Source organism: Crocuta crocuta, unplaced genomic scaffold (assembly GCF_008692635.1).
Source record: "Crocuta crocuta isolate KB4526 unplaced genomic scaffold, BGI_CrCroc_1.0 scaffold551, whole genome shotgun sequence".
NCBI classification, from domain to species: domain Eukaryota; kingdom Metazoa; phylum Chordata; class Mammalia; order Carnivora; family Hyaenidae; genus Crocuta; species Crocuta crocuta.
Genome location: NW_027530969.1, coordinates 3,454,071 through 3,472,126, shown reverse-complemented (window position 1 = coordinate 3,472,126; position 18,056 = coordinate 3,454,071). Strand labels below are relative to the sequence as shown.

General features: G+C 36.2%; 1 protein-coding gene across 1 annotated transcript in view; it reads right to left on the bottom strand.

The window, feature by feature from the left end:
* Nucleotides 1–3,037: 3,037 nt before the first annotated feature.
* Nucleotides 3,038–18,056, bottom strand: part of MTMR9 (myotubularin related protein 9) — a 61,062-nt gene continuing 46,043 nt past the window's right edge. Inside the window, exons 9-10 of the mRNA XM_077769709.1 lie at nucleotides 16,091–16,242; nucleotides 3,038–8,831 (exon numbers count right to left, since the gene is read on the bottom strand). Of these exons, the coding sequence (XP_077625835.1) occupies nucleotides 8,668–8,831; nucleotides 16,091–16,242 (316 nt within the window). The 3' untranslated portion in view covers nucleotides 3,038–8,667. The remainder of the gene's footprint in view (nucleotides 8,832–16,090; nucleotides 16,243–18,056) is intronic.

Here is an 18,056-nt window from a genome sequence, read left to right as displayed (position 1 = left end):
AAAATTACAATAAGATTGGTTTTTATATTTGTCCATATTTTACTTGTGCTGAAGATATTTATTTCTTCTTATGGGTTTCATTATCGATTGCTGTTTCACCTCACTTGAATGACTTCCGTTGGTAGTTTTTGTAGACTAGGTCCAGTGGTAACAAGCTTTTGTTTCTGGGAATATCTTAATTTCTCCCTTATTTTTGAAGGACACTTTTCTGTATATAGAATTCTCAGTTGAGAATATTTTTTTCTTTTAGTATTTTAAATATATCATCTATTGTCTGACCTCTGTGGATTCTAATGAAAGATCAAATTGATAATATTATCAAAGATCCCTTGTACGTGTTGATTCTCTTACTGCTTTCAAGATTTCCTCTGTGACTTTTAGTAGTTTGATTATGTTTCACTGTGGGTCTCTTTGAGTTTATGTCACTTGGAAGTCATTGGGGTTCTTGGATTTTTAAATTCATGTCTTTTTTTCAAATTTGAAAGTTTTTAATCCCTTAATTCTTCAAATAATCTTTCTGCTACCTTTTCTCTTTTTCTGATTCCCATATATTGGTCCATTTGATGGTGTCCCATCAGTCTCTTAGGACTGTCCACTGTCTTCATTCTTTTTCTTCCTGCTCCTTAATCATTTTAATTCACCAGTCTTCAAGTTAGCTGATGCTTTCTTTTGCATGAACAAATAATTTGTTGAATCCTGCTAGTGAATGTTTCATTTCACTTGTACTTTCAGCTCAAGAATTTGTTTAGTTCCTTTTTATAATTTCTTTTTATTGATATTTGCAGTATGTTCATACATTTTCCAGATTTTCTTCAGTTCTTTGTCCATGTTTTCCTTTAGGTCCTTAAGCCTACTTAGGACCGTTGTTTTAACAACTTTTTCTAGTTACTCCAATGTCTAGAATTTTTTCAGGGAGACTATTTTGTTAAATTTTGTAAAAGTTGTTATTTTGAATGATTCATACTTTCCCGTGTTTTTTTTTTGCATGTCTTGCGATTTTTTGCTGTTGTTGTTAAAAATTAGACATTATAATGTGATCACTGGAAATTAGATTCTTACCCTTCCCCAGGGTTTGCTGGGGGCTTTCTGCTTTATTATTACTTAAGGTTGTAACAGCCCATTTGTTTCATTACTTTTCCAAACTATTTTTGCAAGAACTGTATTCCTTGTCATATGTGGTCACTGAGGTCTCTGTTCCTTGAGCTCCTGTTAGCTTAATGTTTTGGCAGAGATTTCTTGGAATGCCAGGAGCTTAAAAAAAAAAAAAATTCAAAACTGAAAAACAAAAAATTCCTCTTCCAATTTTTGCGTATCAGTTCTGTGTTGTGGCCCTCCTCCTACATTAGTCTTGCACTGAGCCTAGGGATCACTTCTAAGTGAAAACTTAGGATCTTAACACTTTTCTCAACATGCAGCTTCATTTACGTATGTATACAAGTTCTTTTGAATGTCTTCATTTCCCAAAGAATCTTCCCCAGCTTTTCCTCCCAGGCCTTAAGTATCTTGACTGTTACATATCTTGACTGTATTTTGCCCCAGGTGTTTGCAGGTTGTTAATTCTCCTTATAGTATTTTGGGTCAAAGCCTCACCGCCTTTCAGCCTGAGTTCTGAGAGGTAAAAGAGAGATGAACACATTCTGTTAGCACTCCAGGTATCCTCTGGACAGGTTACAGGAGACTCAGGCATATTTTTGACTAAAGTCTGCTCTGCTCTCTTCACAACCAGACACCAGGGCCCACAGTGGTTAACACAGGCTGGCACTGTTTCAAGACTGCCACTGTGCTGGAGAGGGGGCATTTCATTTATTTCATTATAAAATTTTAAAATAACATAAATTTTACCATCTTAACCATTTATGTGTATAGTTTAGTATTAAGTATATCCACATTGTGAATTTCTACGTGAATATACTTAACAATACTGAATTTTTTCATTTCACAAAACTGAAACTCTATACCATTGAACAGCAACTCCTTATTCCCCCTTCCATCCAGCCTATGGCAACCACCATTCTCTTTTCTGTTTCTACAAATCTGACTGCTTTAGATACCTTATGTAACTGAAATCTTACATTTGATTTTTTATGACAGGCTTATTTGTAAATGAAATGTACTAAAAACAAGTCCCATCCATGATGTAGCATGTGACAGAAACTCCTTTTTAAACACTGAATAATATTCCATTATATGTATATATTTTCTTTATCTGTTTATCCACAGATAGTAGATATTTGGGTTACTTGGCTATTGTGAATATCATTACAATGAATATGGGTGTCCAAATATCTCTTATTTTAGATTCTTTTGGGTATATACCCAGAAGTGGGACTGCTGTATATGGTAATTCTATTTTTAATTTTTTGAGGAACTGCTAATACTGTTTTCCATAGTGGCCGTAGCATTTGACATTCCCAGCAAAGAGTCCACAGGGATTTCAGGTTCTCCACACACTAGTTCCCCCCTTTCTAACTAGTAAGTATTTTATGGAAAGGCACTTTGAGACTATATGCTTTTCCTCACAAATTCACCTGCCAGTTTTAGCACCCACAGATGATGACTACCTAAATCAATTATTACTGTGATGAATACCAAAGTGACTTTTTAATTTTGTCATTCTTCCCCCGTCTCATAGTTGGCAATCCATTCTAACAGAGAGCTTTTCCTTTTTCTTCACTGATTTATTCATATCAATACAAACTGGGTAAACAGAATATATAATATACACTCCTAAATTTTGACAGATACCTCTGAAATATTTATGTAGAAAGGTCATGATGTCTGTAGCTTACCGTGAAATGTTTCAGCAAAATAATAGTAAGAACACACACACTCACACAATATGAAGTGCCAAGTTAAATAAGAAAAATGTTAATTATTCAATCTAGGTGAACAATATTTGGGAGATCACTGTACTGTTTTGCAACTACTTTCGTGGATCTGAATTTTTTCAAAATGTAAGGCCTAGGCATAGCAGTTTTAATTGAGACACTGCCAAAACCTTCACAAATATTTGGAAAAAACTTAGTCAGCCTATAGATTGATTTACCAGCATTTGAGTAGATTCAAATTTTATTACCATTGTCTCAAGATATTTAAACTAGCATCTGTGCAATAGTCCTCTGAGGCAGAGCACACCACACAAATCTTACATACTAAGATAAATGTACCATGTTCAACAAGACTGTTTCATGATTAAGTAAACCAAGCTTGACAAAGCGGCCAACTCATGATGAATGATTCCAGTTTTAGGACATACGTGAACTTATTACACAGGGGACATTACAAATAATATTAAAATGTTACAGAGACTTTAAAAAGTTTAGAATTTTCCCCCAAGACTATATATAGACATGGTTCACATAATAGAAACCTGTACATTACAGCACTTGGAGGTTTTAGCAAAGCATACATTATAGACATATTTGCCATACAGTGCAATTTTGTTGTGTAAGACATGAGTAATAGTGCACTTAAATCCAAGAGTCACATTCAAATATATCAAGAATATAATCCAAATACCCGGCTACTGGTGAAATACATATTCTCTTTTATGTAACTAAATTGTGCAAGTACAACATTTTTAGTATAGATGGTGATAGTTCTATAGGATTCTAACCAACAGAACTCAGGGTGTATTTGTGTAGAATAATTCACGTCTCCAAAGATATGTGCATTTTAAAAGTGAAACAAATGGTAAATGTCTTGTGCAGAAAGACAAAGGCAGTGTTACACAACTTGTTTTTATTACAAATTACCAACACAGTTAGTCTGTATACTCATACATGGTTAAATAAAACGGTTCTAAAAGTCGGTAAGCTCCGGGAATTATTTTTCAGGACAATGTAGTGTCTACAGTGAGCCCCACTATCTTTCACTAAATTAAGCACAAACTAGTTCTACAATGTAGTTCAAAACTGGGACTTTCTTAAAGGGGAATTTAGTTAAGAAGTTCAAACTTTCTAAAACTTTGTCCTAGAGTTTCATAGGGTCGCTTCTCCCAGCCATTGGTTTCAAAGAAGAAGATGCTGTGGGCACTAGATTATAAAGACTGAGTAATGGTAATTTTATTCAAGAAAAAAAAATCAGAAAACTGATCCTGTAAGAAAATTAGCATTTTGTGTCATCTGAGAATAAATATTAATGGAGAAATCAGCCTTTAAATGTTTTTTAAGATGGTGAATTACATAAAAATACTATCTGGTAATAAGTTAGCACATCAGCTCTGGAGAGGGGAAAAGATCTAACCCACATTAAAGAATAATAAATAATCTATATTGTCTTGAGGTATAGCATAAACCTGTATCAGATGTACTGAATGAGTTCATCCTCTGGTAAATTACAAAGCTGCCAGAACAGGGGATCAACTATTCTAAAATCTGCCCAATTTTTTTTTGTCCAGGAAATAACTTTCTGAGAGGGGTGCTCACAATACCCTCTTAGTTTTCACATATTAAATCTGGATATGGGTAAATACCAAAATTCTGCCTCAGATTGGGACCTGGTAATAAGTAATTTGAAAACCTGGTTAAGACTGACAATTAAAATAGCTAATCCCCAAACCAGATTAACTACAAGAGTTACATCTTTTTTTTTTTTTTTTTAATCTTTATTATTTTTGAGAAAGAGACAGAGCATGAGCAGGGAAGGGGCAGAGAGAGTGGAGACACAGAATGTGAAGGAGGCTCCAGGTTCCGAACTGTCAGCACAGAGTCAGACGCGGGGCTCAAACTCATGAACTGTGAGATCATGACCTGAGCTGAAGTCGGACTGAGCCACCCAGGTGCCCCAAGAGTTACATCTTTTGTTACAGATTTTTTAAAATACAGCAAAATGTTCCTTCTATTTTTCACGTCAAGAGACAACTACTGGTCAGATCTTTTCCATGGTATTGATTTTTTTTAAACATTTATTTATTTTTGAGAGACAGACAGAGCATGAGCAGGGGAGGGGCAGAGAGAGAGAGGGAGACACAGGATCTGAAGCAGGCTCCAGGCTCTGTGCTGACCACAGAGCCCAACGCGGGGCTCGAACTCACGAGCCATGAGATCATGACCTGAGCCAAAGTCGGCTGCTTAACTGACTGAGCCACCCAGGCGCCCCTTGATTTTTTTATTTAACATAAATACTGAGTGAATCAAAGACTAAAATATCACTAAATTTCATCCTTTAAAACAAAAGCAATGACATATTACCTCTGTAAATCATGATTCACAGTTCAAAGAAAAGCTTTTAATAAACCCATATACGATCTGAAATGATCCTAGTCTGTCTTCAAAAATCACTTTGAAATCTTGCTTAAAGGCCTAATTTTTCTTAGAAGTAAAATCTATTTATAGGTTGTTTTAATCCTGCTTAATTTTATAATTTGTTTTTGTTCCCACTTAATAAAACCAGAATTAAAAATTCTGATTAATTACTGAAAGTCTTACCACCCAAAAAGTTTCAAAATCTTAATATAATCAACCCACTATGTTCTTCTGATTTCTACAAAAATTGTTAATTTAAAATCTGAGGATCCTTGTATTGCTGATAGATGACTGTAGCAATCTTTTGTATTTTTAAAATATTCTTTGTAGGACCTTCATTCGCATCCCAAAAACATAAGCCAGGCTTTACTATAAATGAATGCATAAGATGCTTAGTATACATAAACTTGATTATATCTCACTTGATTATTACTGGCTCCTGTGGGGCAATTTGTTTTTTAATTCTGCCACCACTCTCTTTATTAAAGATTTTTTTTTTTTTTAATGTTTTTATCTGACAGAGAGAGAGGGACAGAGAGAGAAGGAGAGAGAGAGAGAGAGAGAGAGTGCGAGTGCAAGCAGGGGAGGGGCAGAGAGAGAGGGAGACAGAATCTGAAGCAGGCTCCAGGCTCTGAGCTGTCAGCACAGAGCCTGACGCAGGGCTCAAATTGGTGAATCATGAGGTCATGACCTGAGCCAAAGTGGGACACTTAATCTACTGAGACACACAGGCACCCCTTCATTAAAGTTTTTAAAGCACGTTTATCACAGATGATTCTCCAAACTCCAAAACTTGTTAAACTTAATGTTTAACAAGTATTTTGACATGAGTATATTCACCATATATATTCTTCTCATCCAAGGGATGAGTAACTTCATAGTATTACTAAAACCTCTCTTTATTTTATTTATTTTTTTAAATGTTTTATTTATTTTTAGGAGAGAGAGAGAGAGACAGCGTGAGCAGGGGAGGGTAAGAGAGAGAGGGAGTCACAGACCGAAACAGGCTCCAGGTTCTGAGCTGGCAGTCAGCACAGAGCCCGACGCGGGGCTCGAACCCACGAACCGCGAGATCATGACCTAAGCGAAAGTCGGACGCTTAACCGACTAAGCCACCCAGGCGCCCCTAAAACCTCTCTTTAAATTACATTGATAATGTACTTTTGACACGGTTCTTGAGTTTCGGAAAACCCTAACATTTGCATTATTAGATGTTCACTTTGAAAATGGATACCAAAGTTTGTTTTTATGACCTATAAATGGAACTGAGGTTTACAACCCTTCATTATAAATTAACTAAAATGCAAACTTGTCCAAACAGCTTAAGATTGCTGTTTTAGTAAGAAAAACAAAAAGAAATAGAAACACTATGCTATTATTGGACTCTGGCTCACACATAAAACATTCACCAGGAAGACAGGTATAAATTGATGGCATACAATTTCTCCATGACCAAGCCTAATAAAAACTCCCACCCACAGAAGCCCTATGGCCAATCAATATCAACAGTGGCAGTCACTTCTAAAGAATCACTTAAAAAAGAAAATTCTCTAAATGTTTTTCCTTATGGGTCTGTTAGCTGAGAAGAAAAAGGCTCCTTCATATCTACTCTTGACACCAAAATAGGAGAAAACAAAAAGGTCAGCTGCATGAACAAATGCAGAGAGCAATTTTGAGGGGTGATAAAAAAGCTAGGATGTTTCCTTTTTTAAAATATTAATATAAACATTTGGTACAATACAGAGATACTAACAGCACGATTTCCTTTGCTCCTTGCCTTAGCCTTTCTGTGAGGGCTTCCACGCCTGGAGACTCATCACTATAGCCAAGAAAATAAGTAGAGAATAAATCTGGGCTTGGAGGAGAAGACAGCCAAATATACTAAAAGAGAGTTCTGATACCCATTGTTTTCCAAGCCTTTTGCTACTAGTCTAAAGGGGAAAAAAAAAAAAAAAGGAAGCTTGGGCAACTGGAGATAAAAAGTATTTGCTACTTTCTAAGGCTTCTGAATGTGGTCATAGTTGATGCTAGAGTCAATTTTTTAAAATTATCTTTTTAGCTCAATACACAGCTCTAAAGCAGGGTTCAGTTTTGGTGTGCTTTACACTGAAATGGTTATATACAGATGGGGTGAAAATAGTATTAAACATTATTCTTCAGCTATCCTTTTAATGGAAAACTAAAATTCATAATATTTGTTAAAATGAACAGTGTCACAAAACAGAATGTGTATAGAAAGCACTGAACCCACAGACTTTTAGAGTAGCAGGCATAAACTAGCATAGCATAAATACAGTCATAACATTAAAACATTTCAATCTGTTTCTGAAGTTTAAAACATAGCTTTGTCATGTTCATAAACTCACCGCCATTTCAATTAGATTTGCCCAACAATAATGGACAAATCAGCAGAGTCCAGATAAATGTTCAAAAGGCTCAAGCCAACATGAAAGTTTTAAGCTTAGTATTAGTGAACTCTCAGAACACTTAAAAATAAAACACAATAAACTGAACACACATACATACATAAACCAGTGCAATAAGAACTTCAGACAAGGGCAGTGCATCTCTGGTTTAAGGAAACCATATTTGTAGCTTAATTATAACAAATTAACATCTACCCTAAACGACAGTTTAATATGATATCCAGCATTTGATATGCACTTTATTATGTATGCTCAAAAACCTGAAAAACCAATTCAACAGTAACTATACCATATCAGTAACAAATTCCTACCTTGTTTCTATATTGCACATACTTTAAGGTCTACTGTTAAAATTTACTTCTTAATGTAAATATCACAGGATTAAACCTACACTCCTTGTAAAAATAATTTACCTTGAATAAATATTCAGATTTTCCTTTCTTGGTAAACCAGAATGAGAATGAATTCAGCTTTCTTAATCCAAAGCTATTTTCAAGAGAAGGGCAAAGGTACTGGAAACGGCATGTTAATCACAAAATTTGTGGTTTTTCAACCATTTCAGTTTTGAAAAATATTTCTACATTTGGAGTGTTTAAAAGTCTAATCTTTTAAAAAATGAACAAATATTCCCTAAAGAGATTAATCATATCCTTGACTGGTCTGGAGCACTGTCTGGAAAGTAGACACAGGAAGAATTTTATGATTAAATGGCATATAACACAAATGGCATTAAATAGGTCACCTGTTTCACATAAAATAAATGACTAGCACCTCCTTTCTGCTCCCAAAGTAAAGAAGCCTAACAGGCCACGTGAAACATGAGTAATTACAGTATGTTTCATTCATAAAGTATTGAGAAATCCACTACATTAGAGGGTTCTCACATCTAAAGCCTTAAGTTCAAGGCTACTGTGTAAAAGTGAACTGAAGGGCCAAAGGAAAGAGAGGTGGATACAGGTCCAGGAAGGTCGTTTCGTTGGCTGTGGGGAGATCTTTCATGGACTCTCCTGCATCTCATCCTCAGTTTCCAGTTCTGCCAACTGCCTCCTAAGGATATTTACTTTTGCTTGTAATTCCTTGTTATATTCAATGATGTTAACCATTTCTTCATATGCTTCATCCAAATACTTGGAGGATCTGTTCCAACGTAGGAAAATACCTGTTGAATTCAGGAAAGGAACACAGAAGGGAAAAAGATACATACAGTGAGTTAACACTGACATTATTCCATCCATTATACATTCTTTTCTCTTTCCTTCTTTTCTTCTTCTTCTTTTTTTTTTTTTTTTTACAGTTCACATCTGTTTTATTATACTTTGAAATAAGCAGGAATATTAAAGTACTGAGAGAGTGTAATTAAACACGCTATTTAAAATGTCACTATTTCTATGTACATAATCATTCATTCTTCAACCACCCCACCCATAAAATTATAAAGTGTATTACAATATTATTTTCTGATATATTTAGGGAAAAAACCTGATAATTTACAATGCCATAAATTTCCCAGTTTTACAACATAAAATTTTTTGTTAAATTATAGAACTTTACTCAGACCTGTAGGACCTCATCCATGTCTAAAATCACTTTCACTGGAAAAATGACAGTTATACTAACAGCAGAATTATACACACTGTTATTTAAAAACCTAAACTTCATAACAAATAAAAGCTCAGGATCAGATGGCTTAACAGGTGGGTGAATTCTACCAAACATTTAAAGAAGTGTTAATACTTCTTTTTCTCAAACCATTCTAAAAAATTGAAGAGGAAGGAATGCTTCCAAACTCATTCTATGAGGACAGCATTACCCTTGATTCCAAATTCAAACAAACACAATACAAAAAAAGAAAATTATAGATCAATAACCCTGGTGAACATAGATGCAAAAATCCTGAATGAAATTTTTGCAAACTGAGTTCAACAATACACTAAAAGCATCCTATGCCACAATCAAGTGGGATTTATTCCAGGGACACTAGGATAGTACAATATCCACAAATCAATCAACACAATGTGGCACATTAACAAAAAGAATAAAAATAATGATCATCTCAACAGATGCAGACAAAGCATTTTATTAAATTCAACATCTACTTATGATAACTCACAACAAAACAGATCTAGAGGCCATAAATGACAAATCAACAGGCAACATCATATACAACAGGGAAACACTGAAAGCAAAGCTTTTCCTCTAGATCACAGACAAGGAGGCCTAGTCTTACCACTTCAACACAATACTGGAGATCCTAGCCAGAGAAATCAGACAAGAAAAAGAAAGAAAAGGCTTCCAGTAGGAAAAGAAGTAGTAAAACTATCACTATTTGCAGATGACATGATACTATATACAAAAAACCCTAAAGACTCCACCAAAAAACTATTAAAACTAATAAATTCAGTAAAGTTAAAGGATATAAAGTGAATACACATAAATCTGTATTTTTATATACTAAGAATGAACTATCAGAAATTAAGAAAACAATTCTATTTATAGATGCATTTAAAAAAACAACCTAGGGATAGGAGGAAGGCCTTTCATTGAGGAGGTAAAAGACCTGTACTCTGAAGACTCTAAGAAATTGATGAAATAAAATGAAGAAAACACAAATAAATAGAAAAGATATAAGATATACCATGTTCATGGATTGAAGAATATTGTTAAAATGTCCGTCCTACCCAATGCAATCTACAGATTCAATATAATCTCTATCAAAAGACATTTTTCACAGAAATGAAACAATCATAACATTTTATAGAACCACAAAAGACTCCAAATAGCCAAAGCAATCTTGAGAAAAGAACAAAGCTGGAGGTATCACCCTCCCTGATTTCAACTTATACTATACAAAGCTATGGTAATCAGAACAGTATGCTAACAATGCAAAAATGGATACACAGATCTATGTAGATCAGAATAGAGTCCAGAAATAAACCCACACTAGATGGTCAATTAATCTTCAACAAAGAGGGCAAGAATATACAATGGGGAAAAGGCAGTCTCTTCCATAAATGATGCTGGGAAAACTGGACAATACATTCAAAACAACTGGACCACTTTCTTACAACATATACAAAAATAAACTTAAAATAGATTAAAGATTTAAATGTAAGAAAAGAAACCATAAAACTCCTGGAAGAAAGCACAGGCAGTATGCTATTTGACATCAGTTTCAGCAATGGTTTTTTGGGCATGTCTCCTCAGGCAAAGGCTAACAAAGCAAAAATGAACAAAGAGGACTATATTAGACTAAAAAGCTTTTGCACAATGAAGGGAAACATCAACAAAATGCAAACTACTGAATGGGAGAAGATATTTGCAAATGATATAACTGATAAGGGGTTAACATCCAAAAAATATAATGGAATCACATAATTCAGTATCGGAAAAAAGCAATCCAATTAAAAAACTGGCAGACAACTTGAATAGACATTTCTCCAAAGAAGACATACAGATGGGCCAAGAGACAGATTAGAAAACGCTCAACATCACTAATTATCAGGGTGAAATGCAAATCAGAACCACAATCAGAGATCAGCTCACACTTGTCAGCATGGCTATTATCAAAAAGACAAGAAATAACAACTGTTGGCAAGGATGCAAACAAAAAAGGAACCCTTGTGCACTGTAAGTAAAAATGCAAAATTGTGTAGCCATTAAGGAAAACAGTATGGAGGTTCCTCCAAAAACTAAAAACAGAACTACCATATGATCTAGCATTTCTACCTCTGGTTATTTACCCAAAGAAAAGGCACACATAAATTCTAACAGATAGATGCACCATTTATGGTCACTGCAGCATTATTTACAATAGCCAAGATATGGAAGCAACCTAAGTGTCCATTGATAGCGAACAGATAGAGAAGATGTGGTATATATACACAATGGAATACTACCCAGCCATAAAAAGGATGACCTCTTGCTATTTGCAACAACATAGATGGACCTGGGGGGTATTACGCCAGGTGAAATAAGTCAAGTGGAGAATGATAAAAACCATAGCATTTACTTATATGTGGAATCTAAAAAAAAAACAGAAACAAAACATTTGTAACAAAACAGAAACAGACTCACAGATACTGAGAACAATCTGATGGTTGCCAAAGGGGTGGGAGGTGGACAGTAGGTGATGGACAAAATGGGGGAAGGGGATTTTTTAAAATTTACTTTTTTAATTTACATCCAAGTGAGTTAGCATGTAGTGCAACAATGATTTCAGGAGTAGATTCCTTAATGCCCCTTACCTATTTAGCCCATCCCCCCTCCCACAACCGCTCCAGCAATGCTCTGTTTGTTCTCCATATTTAAGAGTCTCTTATGTTTTGTCCCCCTCCCTGTTTTTATATTATTTTTGCTTCCCTTCCCTAATGTTCATCTATTTTGTGTCTTAAAGTCCTCATATGAGTGTAGTCATATGATATTTGTCTTTCTCTGCCTAATTTCGCTTAGCATAATACTCTAGTTCCATCCACGTAGTTGCAAATGGTAGGATTTCATTCTTTTTGATTGCTGAGTTGCTGAGTAATACTCCATTGTGTACACCACACCTTCTTTATCCATTCATCCATCAATGGACATTTGAGCTCTTTCCATACTTTGGCTATTATTGATAATGCTGCTATAAACATTGGGGTACATGTCCCCCTTCGAAACAGCCTACCTGCATCCCTTGGATAAATACCTAGTAGTGCAATTGCTAGGTTGTATGGTAGTTCTATTTTTAATTTTTTGAGGAACCTCCATACTGTTTTCCACAGTGGCTGCACCAGTTTGCATTCCCACCAGCAGTGCAAAAGAGATCCTCTTTCTCTGCATCCTCACCAACATCCATTGTTGCCCGAGTTGTTAATGTTGGCCATTCTGACAGGTGTGAGGTGGTCTCTCATTGTGGTTTTGACTTGTATTTCCCTGATGATGAGTGATGCTGAGCATTTTTTTAATGTGTTGGGTGGCCATCTAGATGTCTTCTTTGGAGAAGTGTCTATTCATGTCTTTTGCCCATTTCTTCACTGGATTATTTGTTTTATAGGTGTTGAATTTGATAAGTTCTTTATAGATTTTGGATACTAACTATCTGATATGTCATTTGCAAATATCTTCTCACATCCTGTTGGTTGCCTTTTAGTTTTGCTGATTGTTTCCTTTGTTGTGAGAAGCTTTTTATTTTGATGAGGTTCCAATAATTCATTTTTGCTTTTGTTTCCCTTGCCTCCGGAGATGTGTTAAGAAGTTGCTGTGGCCAAGGTCAAAGAGGTCTTTGTCTGTTTTTTCCTCGAGGATTTTGATGGCTTCTTGTCTTATATTTAGGTCTTTCATCCATTCTGGGTTTATTTTTTATGTATGGTGTAAGAAAGTGGTCCAAGTTCATTTCTCTGCATGTCGCTGTCCAGTTTTCCCAGCACCACTTGCTGAAGAGACTGGCTTTATTCCACTGGATATTCTTTCCTGCTTTGTCAAAGATTAGTTAGCCACATGTTTGTGGGTCCATTTCTGGGTTCTCTATTCTGTTCCACTGATCTGAATGTCTGTTTTTGTGCTGGGAGAAGGGGATTAAAAGGCACAAACTTCTAGGTATATATAAAACAGGGTTGCAATGTATAGCATAGGGAACATAGTTAATAATAGTGTAACAACTTTGTCTGATGACAGGTTGTAACTAGACTTATCGTAGTTATCACTTTGTAATGTATATAATGTTGAATCACTGTGTTGTATACCTGAAATTAATATATGTCAACTACACTTCAATTAAAGAATAGAAAAAATAATGCTCTCCCTCCCGGTCTCTTTATTTAAGAGGTGGTCTTCCAATTCTACAGGCAAGTCTTCTTTCCCCCATTAATAATTATCCTCACATTATAGACTAAAAGGAGACATTTTCTCCTCTGCATAGATCTACATTAACACTTTCTAGAAACCAAACTCCCAGGGCCTTAAATCCTACATGTCCAAATGCTATTCTCTATCAGAAAGGGAAAACAGAAACATACCTTAAAGACAAAACTGACCTTTGTTGATTTTTTTTTGTTACATGAGTCTGTATTTAAAATCCTGTTCTTCAACCCAGGAATTACTTTAAATTAATGATTAACAATGATGTAAATATAAACAGGACAGAGACATTTTAAGGTCAAAGAGTAGTCTCATTATACAATTCATATACCTAATGTGGGAAGATTTTCCCTAACACAGAATTTCTTCCAGTTCTAAGCTGAGGCACTAAACACATATGGAAACTCTATTCTTAATGGAGTGGCAGGAATTCATTCACATAACAACAAAGATTTCCTCCAGTCTCTTAATTTCCAAACTTTCAATGAGGTTTTGTAAAAACTAGTTAAACTGTCCTTCAGGGCATCCAATTCCAAATGTGGCTTTTCTCCCAAGTAGCTTGTCTCTCACTTCAATCATTAAACATGACAGTGGCTTCTAGGTAAACTGTCCCAGAAATCTTTAACAAAGAGATCACTTATCTGGCACCTGTGACTATCTAAAACAATCAAGAAAGTAAGCAAAGAGAAGTTCTGAGCAGCCAAAATTTCCCAAAGCACCAAAGCTCAGACTCAGAGAATATGCAGACTATCTGAGGCAACTTTCCCCACAATTCTAACTTAGGGATACCTCAACAGATAAGATTAGAAGCATAAACTGAGGAGGAAGGAAGCAGCTAATGACAGATATGCCAAGAGGAATAAGACGTGAGACCTGACATTCAGAGGTGTGACAGAAATAGACTCAGTCCCAAACTGAGAGAGCAAAATAATCTGAGGCCCTTTTGCACACAAAGGGCAAACAGTTTCCCATGCATGGATTGCCCTTGTGGGCATAACCTATGAAAACGTGGTATAATACGTAACTGATATGTATGGTAATTCAGTTCAATTACCAAACAGCTACCATTCCTGTGTGGTAGGCTTTGGGCTGTTTAATACGAAGATGAATAAAGATGTACTTACTACCTTCAAGATTTTTACAAAGAAATGGTATTTTATAGTCTTTGTTTAATGGATGGTTAATATAGTGTACGTAGATTTTGGTTATAGTTTTAAGAACAAGCTTTGGTACTTTATAGAACCTTACTAGATAGAAAGAGTAGCTAATTAGCCCTTCAACAGAAGAGTCTATCCTAATGGCTGCTTAATAAAGGACACAGAGGGGCGCCTGGGTGGCTCAGTCAGTTGAGCGTCCAACTTCGGCTTAGGTCATGATTTCATGGTTCGTGGGTTCGAGCCCCGTGTCAGGCTCTGTGCTGTCAACTAGCTCAGAGCCTGGAGCCTGCTTCGGATTCTTTATCTTCCTCTCTCTGACCCTCCCCTGCTCACGCTGCCTCTCTCTCTCATAAATAAATAAAACATTAAAAAACTATATTAATAAAAATAAAGGACACAGAAACCATCTCCTTGGAGCTTACAATTCATTCTCTTCCCAGCTACGTACCAATTCTCTTATACAAAAAGTAATCTGCTTTCCCTCATTACCCATCAGACTGGCCACTACCATTGGGGGGAAAACCAAAAATATAGCAGGGGTGGCCAGGATGTAGAGACACTGTTGGTGGAATGTAAAATGGTGCAGCTGTTATGGAAGACAGTACAGAGGTTCCTCAAAAAAATTAAACACAGAATTCTCATATGACCCAGCAATTCCACTTCTGGGTATATAACCAAAAGAATCAAAAGCAGGATCTTGAAAAGGTATTTGTGCACCTATGTGCCAAAAGGTGGAAGCAACCCAGCTACCCATCAAAGTTTGAATGGGCAAGCAAAATGTAGTCTACACATACAATGGAAAACTATTCAACCTGAGAAAGGAAGGAAATCCTCTCAGATGCTACAGCATGGATGAGTCTGAGGACATGATGTTAAGGGAAAGAAATCAATCACAAACAGACAAATACTGTATGATCCCACTTATACGGGGTACCTGCAGGTATCAAAGTCAATGCAGAAAGCGGAATGGTACTTAGGAGGGGCTGGAGAGCAGAACAATGAGAAGTTGTTGAATGAGTAGAGAGTTTCAGATTTGCAAGATGAAAGGTTCTGTAGACCTGTTTCACAACAGTATGAATATACTTGACAAAACTGAATTGTATACCTACACATGGTTAAGTTGGTAAATTTAAATGGTAATCACATTTAAAAACAGTAATGTATCTTCCTATCTGGGGAAAATGTCCAACATAAATAGCAGTAGCCATTGAATTATCACTGTTAATGTCTGAATGGAGACTGAACAAAAAAAGTGTGACCAGATCATGGATATGAAAGAGAGAACCATGCTCCACATTAGAGAAAATAGCAATAACACACAGGTCTGAGGGTCAGGTCCACCACTTGCCATTTTCAAATACAAACAACAGCATGTTCAGAGAGGATCCTTGACTACTGATACAAAGTTTACAAAGGATGCACAGCTTACCTTCCCACAGCTGAAGACTCTGTGGAGCAACGGAAGGCCAGATGACCAGATTGTTGGCTTCAAAGAGAGGATTGGTCAATTTACTCAGTTCACTGGGCCGATTGACCCAGGACCACAGAGACATTGTTTTCTGCTGCAGCTTTAACTTACATCTGATTAAGGAAGAAAATTGCCATTAAAGCAGTTAATTTATAACCATCACTATTAAATGCTCCTAATAGGACAGGTGATTCTCTATCTATGTTAGAAGGCAGAGCACAGGACTTTTAACAGAGGAATAAAATATTGTAAAATTAAAATATTTGTGAGATGCCTGGGTCGCTCAGTCGTTTGAGTGGCCGATTCTTGGATTCAGCTCAGGTCATGATCTCGTGGTTTCATGAGTTCAAGTCCTGTGCCCTGGCTCTGTGCTGGCAGCGCGGGGCTTGCTTGGGATTCTCTCTGCCCCTCCCCCACTAGTGCTGTCTCGGTCTCTCTCAAATAAATCAATAAACTTTAAAATAAAAATATTTGTCAGAAAGTTCAACCAACATTACAACTCTCAATAACCATAAAACTATTTTACAGGCTCTTAAAGCCAGCCAGCAGGATAAAACCAGACTCTGGTCATGTCAGGTTTGGTGTTAAACAGAACATTACTACATCCAAAAGTTCTTGATTGCACCTGGTATTGTATTTTAATTTAAAACAGCCAAATATAAGAATAACTTTCTTTTTTGTTTTGGGAAAGCCTAGAATGCAAAGAACAGATTACAGACATACTAAAAATGGAAGCTGAGTCAAATCTCAAAACTTAAAAATTTTAGAGACTTGGCTTTTAGGACAAATAAATTACATGTACAGAAAATACAGATGGACTTTCAAAGATTAAAAATAAATATGTATCTTGATGTAAATACAAATACAGATTTAATCTGCATTTATATACAATGAACAGCTTCATAATAGCCCTGAAATTCTGTAACACTTTTATCATGGAATTAACTCACATGGATGGAAAATGTACTGGTACATTTTTGAAAAAATAAATTTTAATAAGAACTGAAAGATAATTTGTGGTAAGCCTTACATTAACCGAAAAGATAACATATTCAATTTTCACAGGATCCTATTTAAGTTGAAGTTTTAACTATAAGATTGGTGTTGTCTCTGAAACTACTTGATCATTTATAAGTTAATTATGTGCATCCTTTTTATGCCAGCAATAAAAACAATCCACATAATCACAGACCCCATGTACTGGAACTTAACTGCTAGGATAGCAAGGATATGCCCCCAGGAACCAGGTATGGCAAGATTAGGAAACCACTGCACCCATGTCTCCTGCAGAAAGTGGTTTGGCCCTGTCCCCCAAACCTAATCAGTCACTGAACCTTTTCCACCTGAGCCGACCCCCTACAGGTTTAGAATTCTTCTCAATCATCCCTACTGGTAGGATCTACCAAATGGCATCAGAGTATGAGACAAAATGCATTTGTGATCCCTTTATTAAAGGGATTATTATTTACATGTTGAATTAAAGGGGAGCCTGGGTGACTCAGTCGTTTAAGTGGCTAAGCACCCCACTGGATCTTGGCTCAGGTCACAATCTCATGGTTCAAGGAACTGAGCCCCATGTGGGGCTGTGCACTGGCAGTGTGGAACCTGCTGGGGAATTCTCTCTCCTCTCCCTCAACATAGGTAAACATTTTGTTCAGCATTTTATTTATTTGTTTATTTATTTTTGAGAGAGAGCAAGCATGCACATGCAAGTGGGGGAGGCGCAGAGAGGGAGGGCAGAGGATCTGAAGCCGGCTCTGTGCTGACAACATCAAGCCTAATGTGGGGCTCGAACTCACAAACCGGGAGATCATGACCTGAGCAGAAGTCGGACACTCAACTGACTGAGCCACCCATGTGCCCATTGCTCAACATTTAAAAAGTATTTCTGACCATGATTCCTTTTTGTTGTAATAGCTTTTAACAT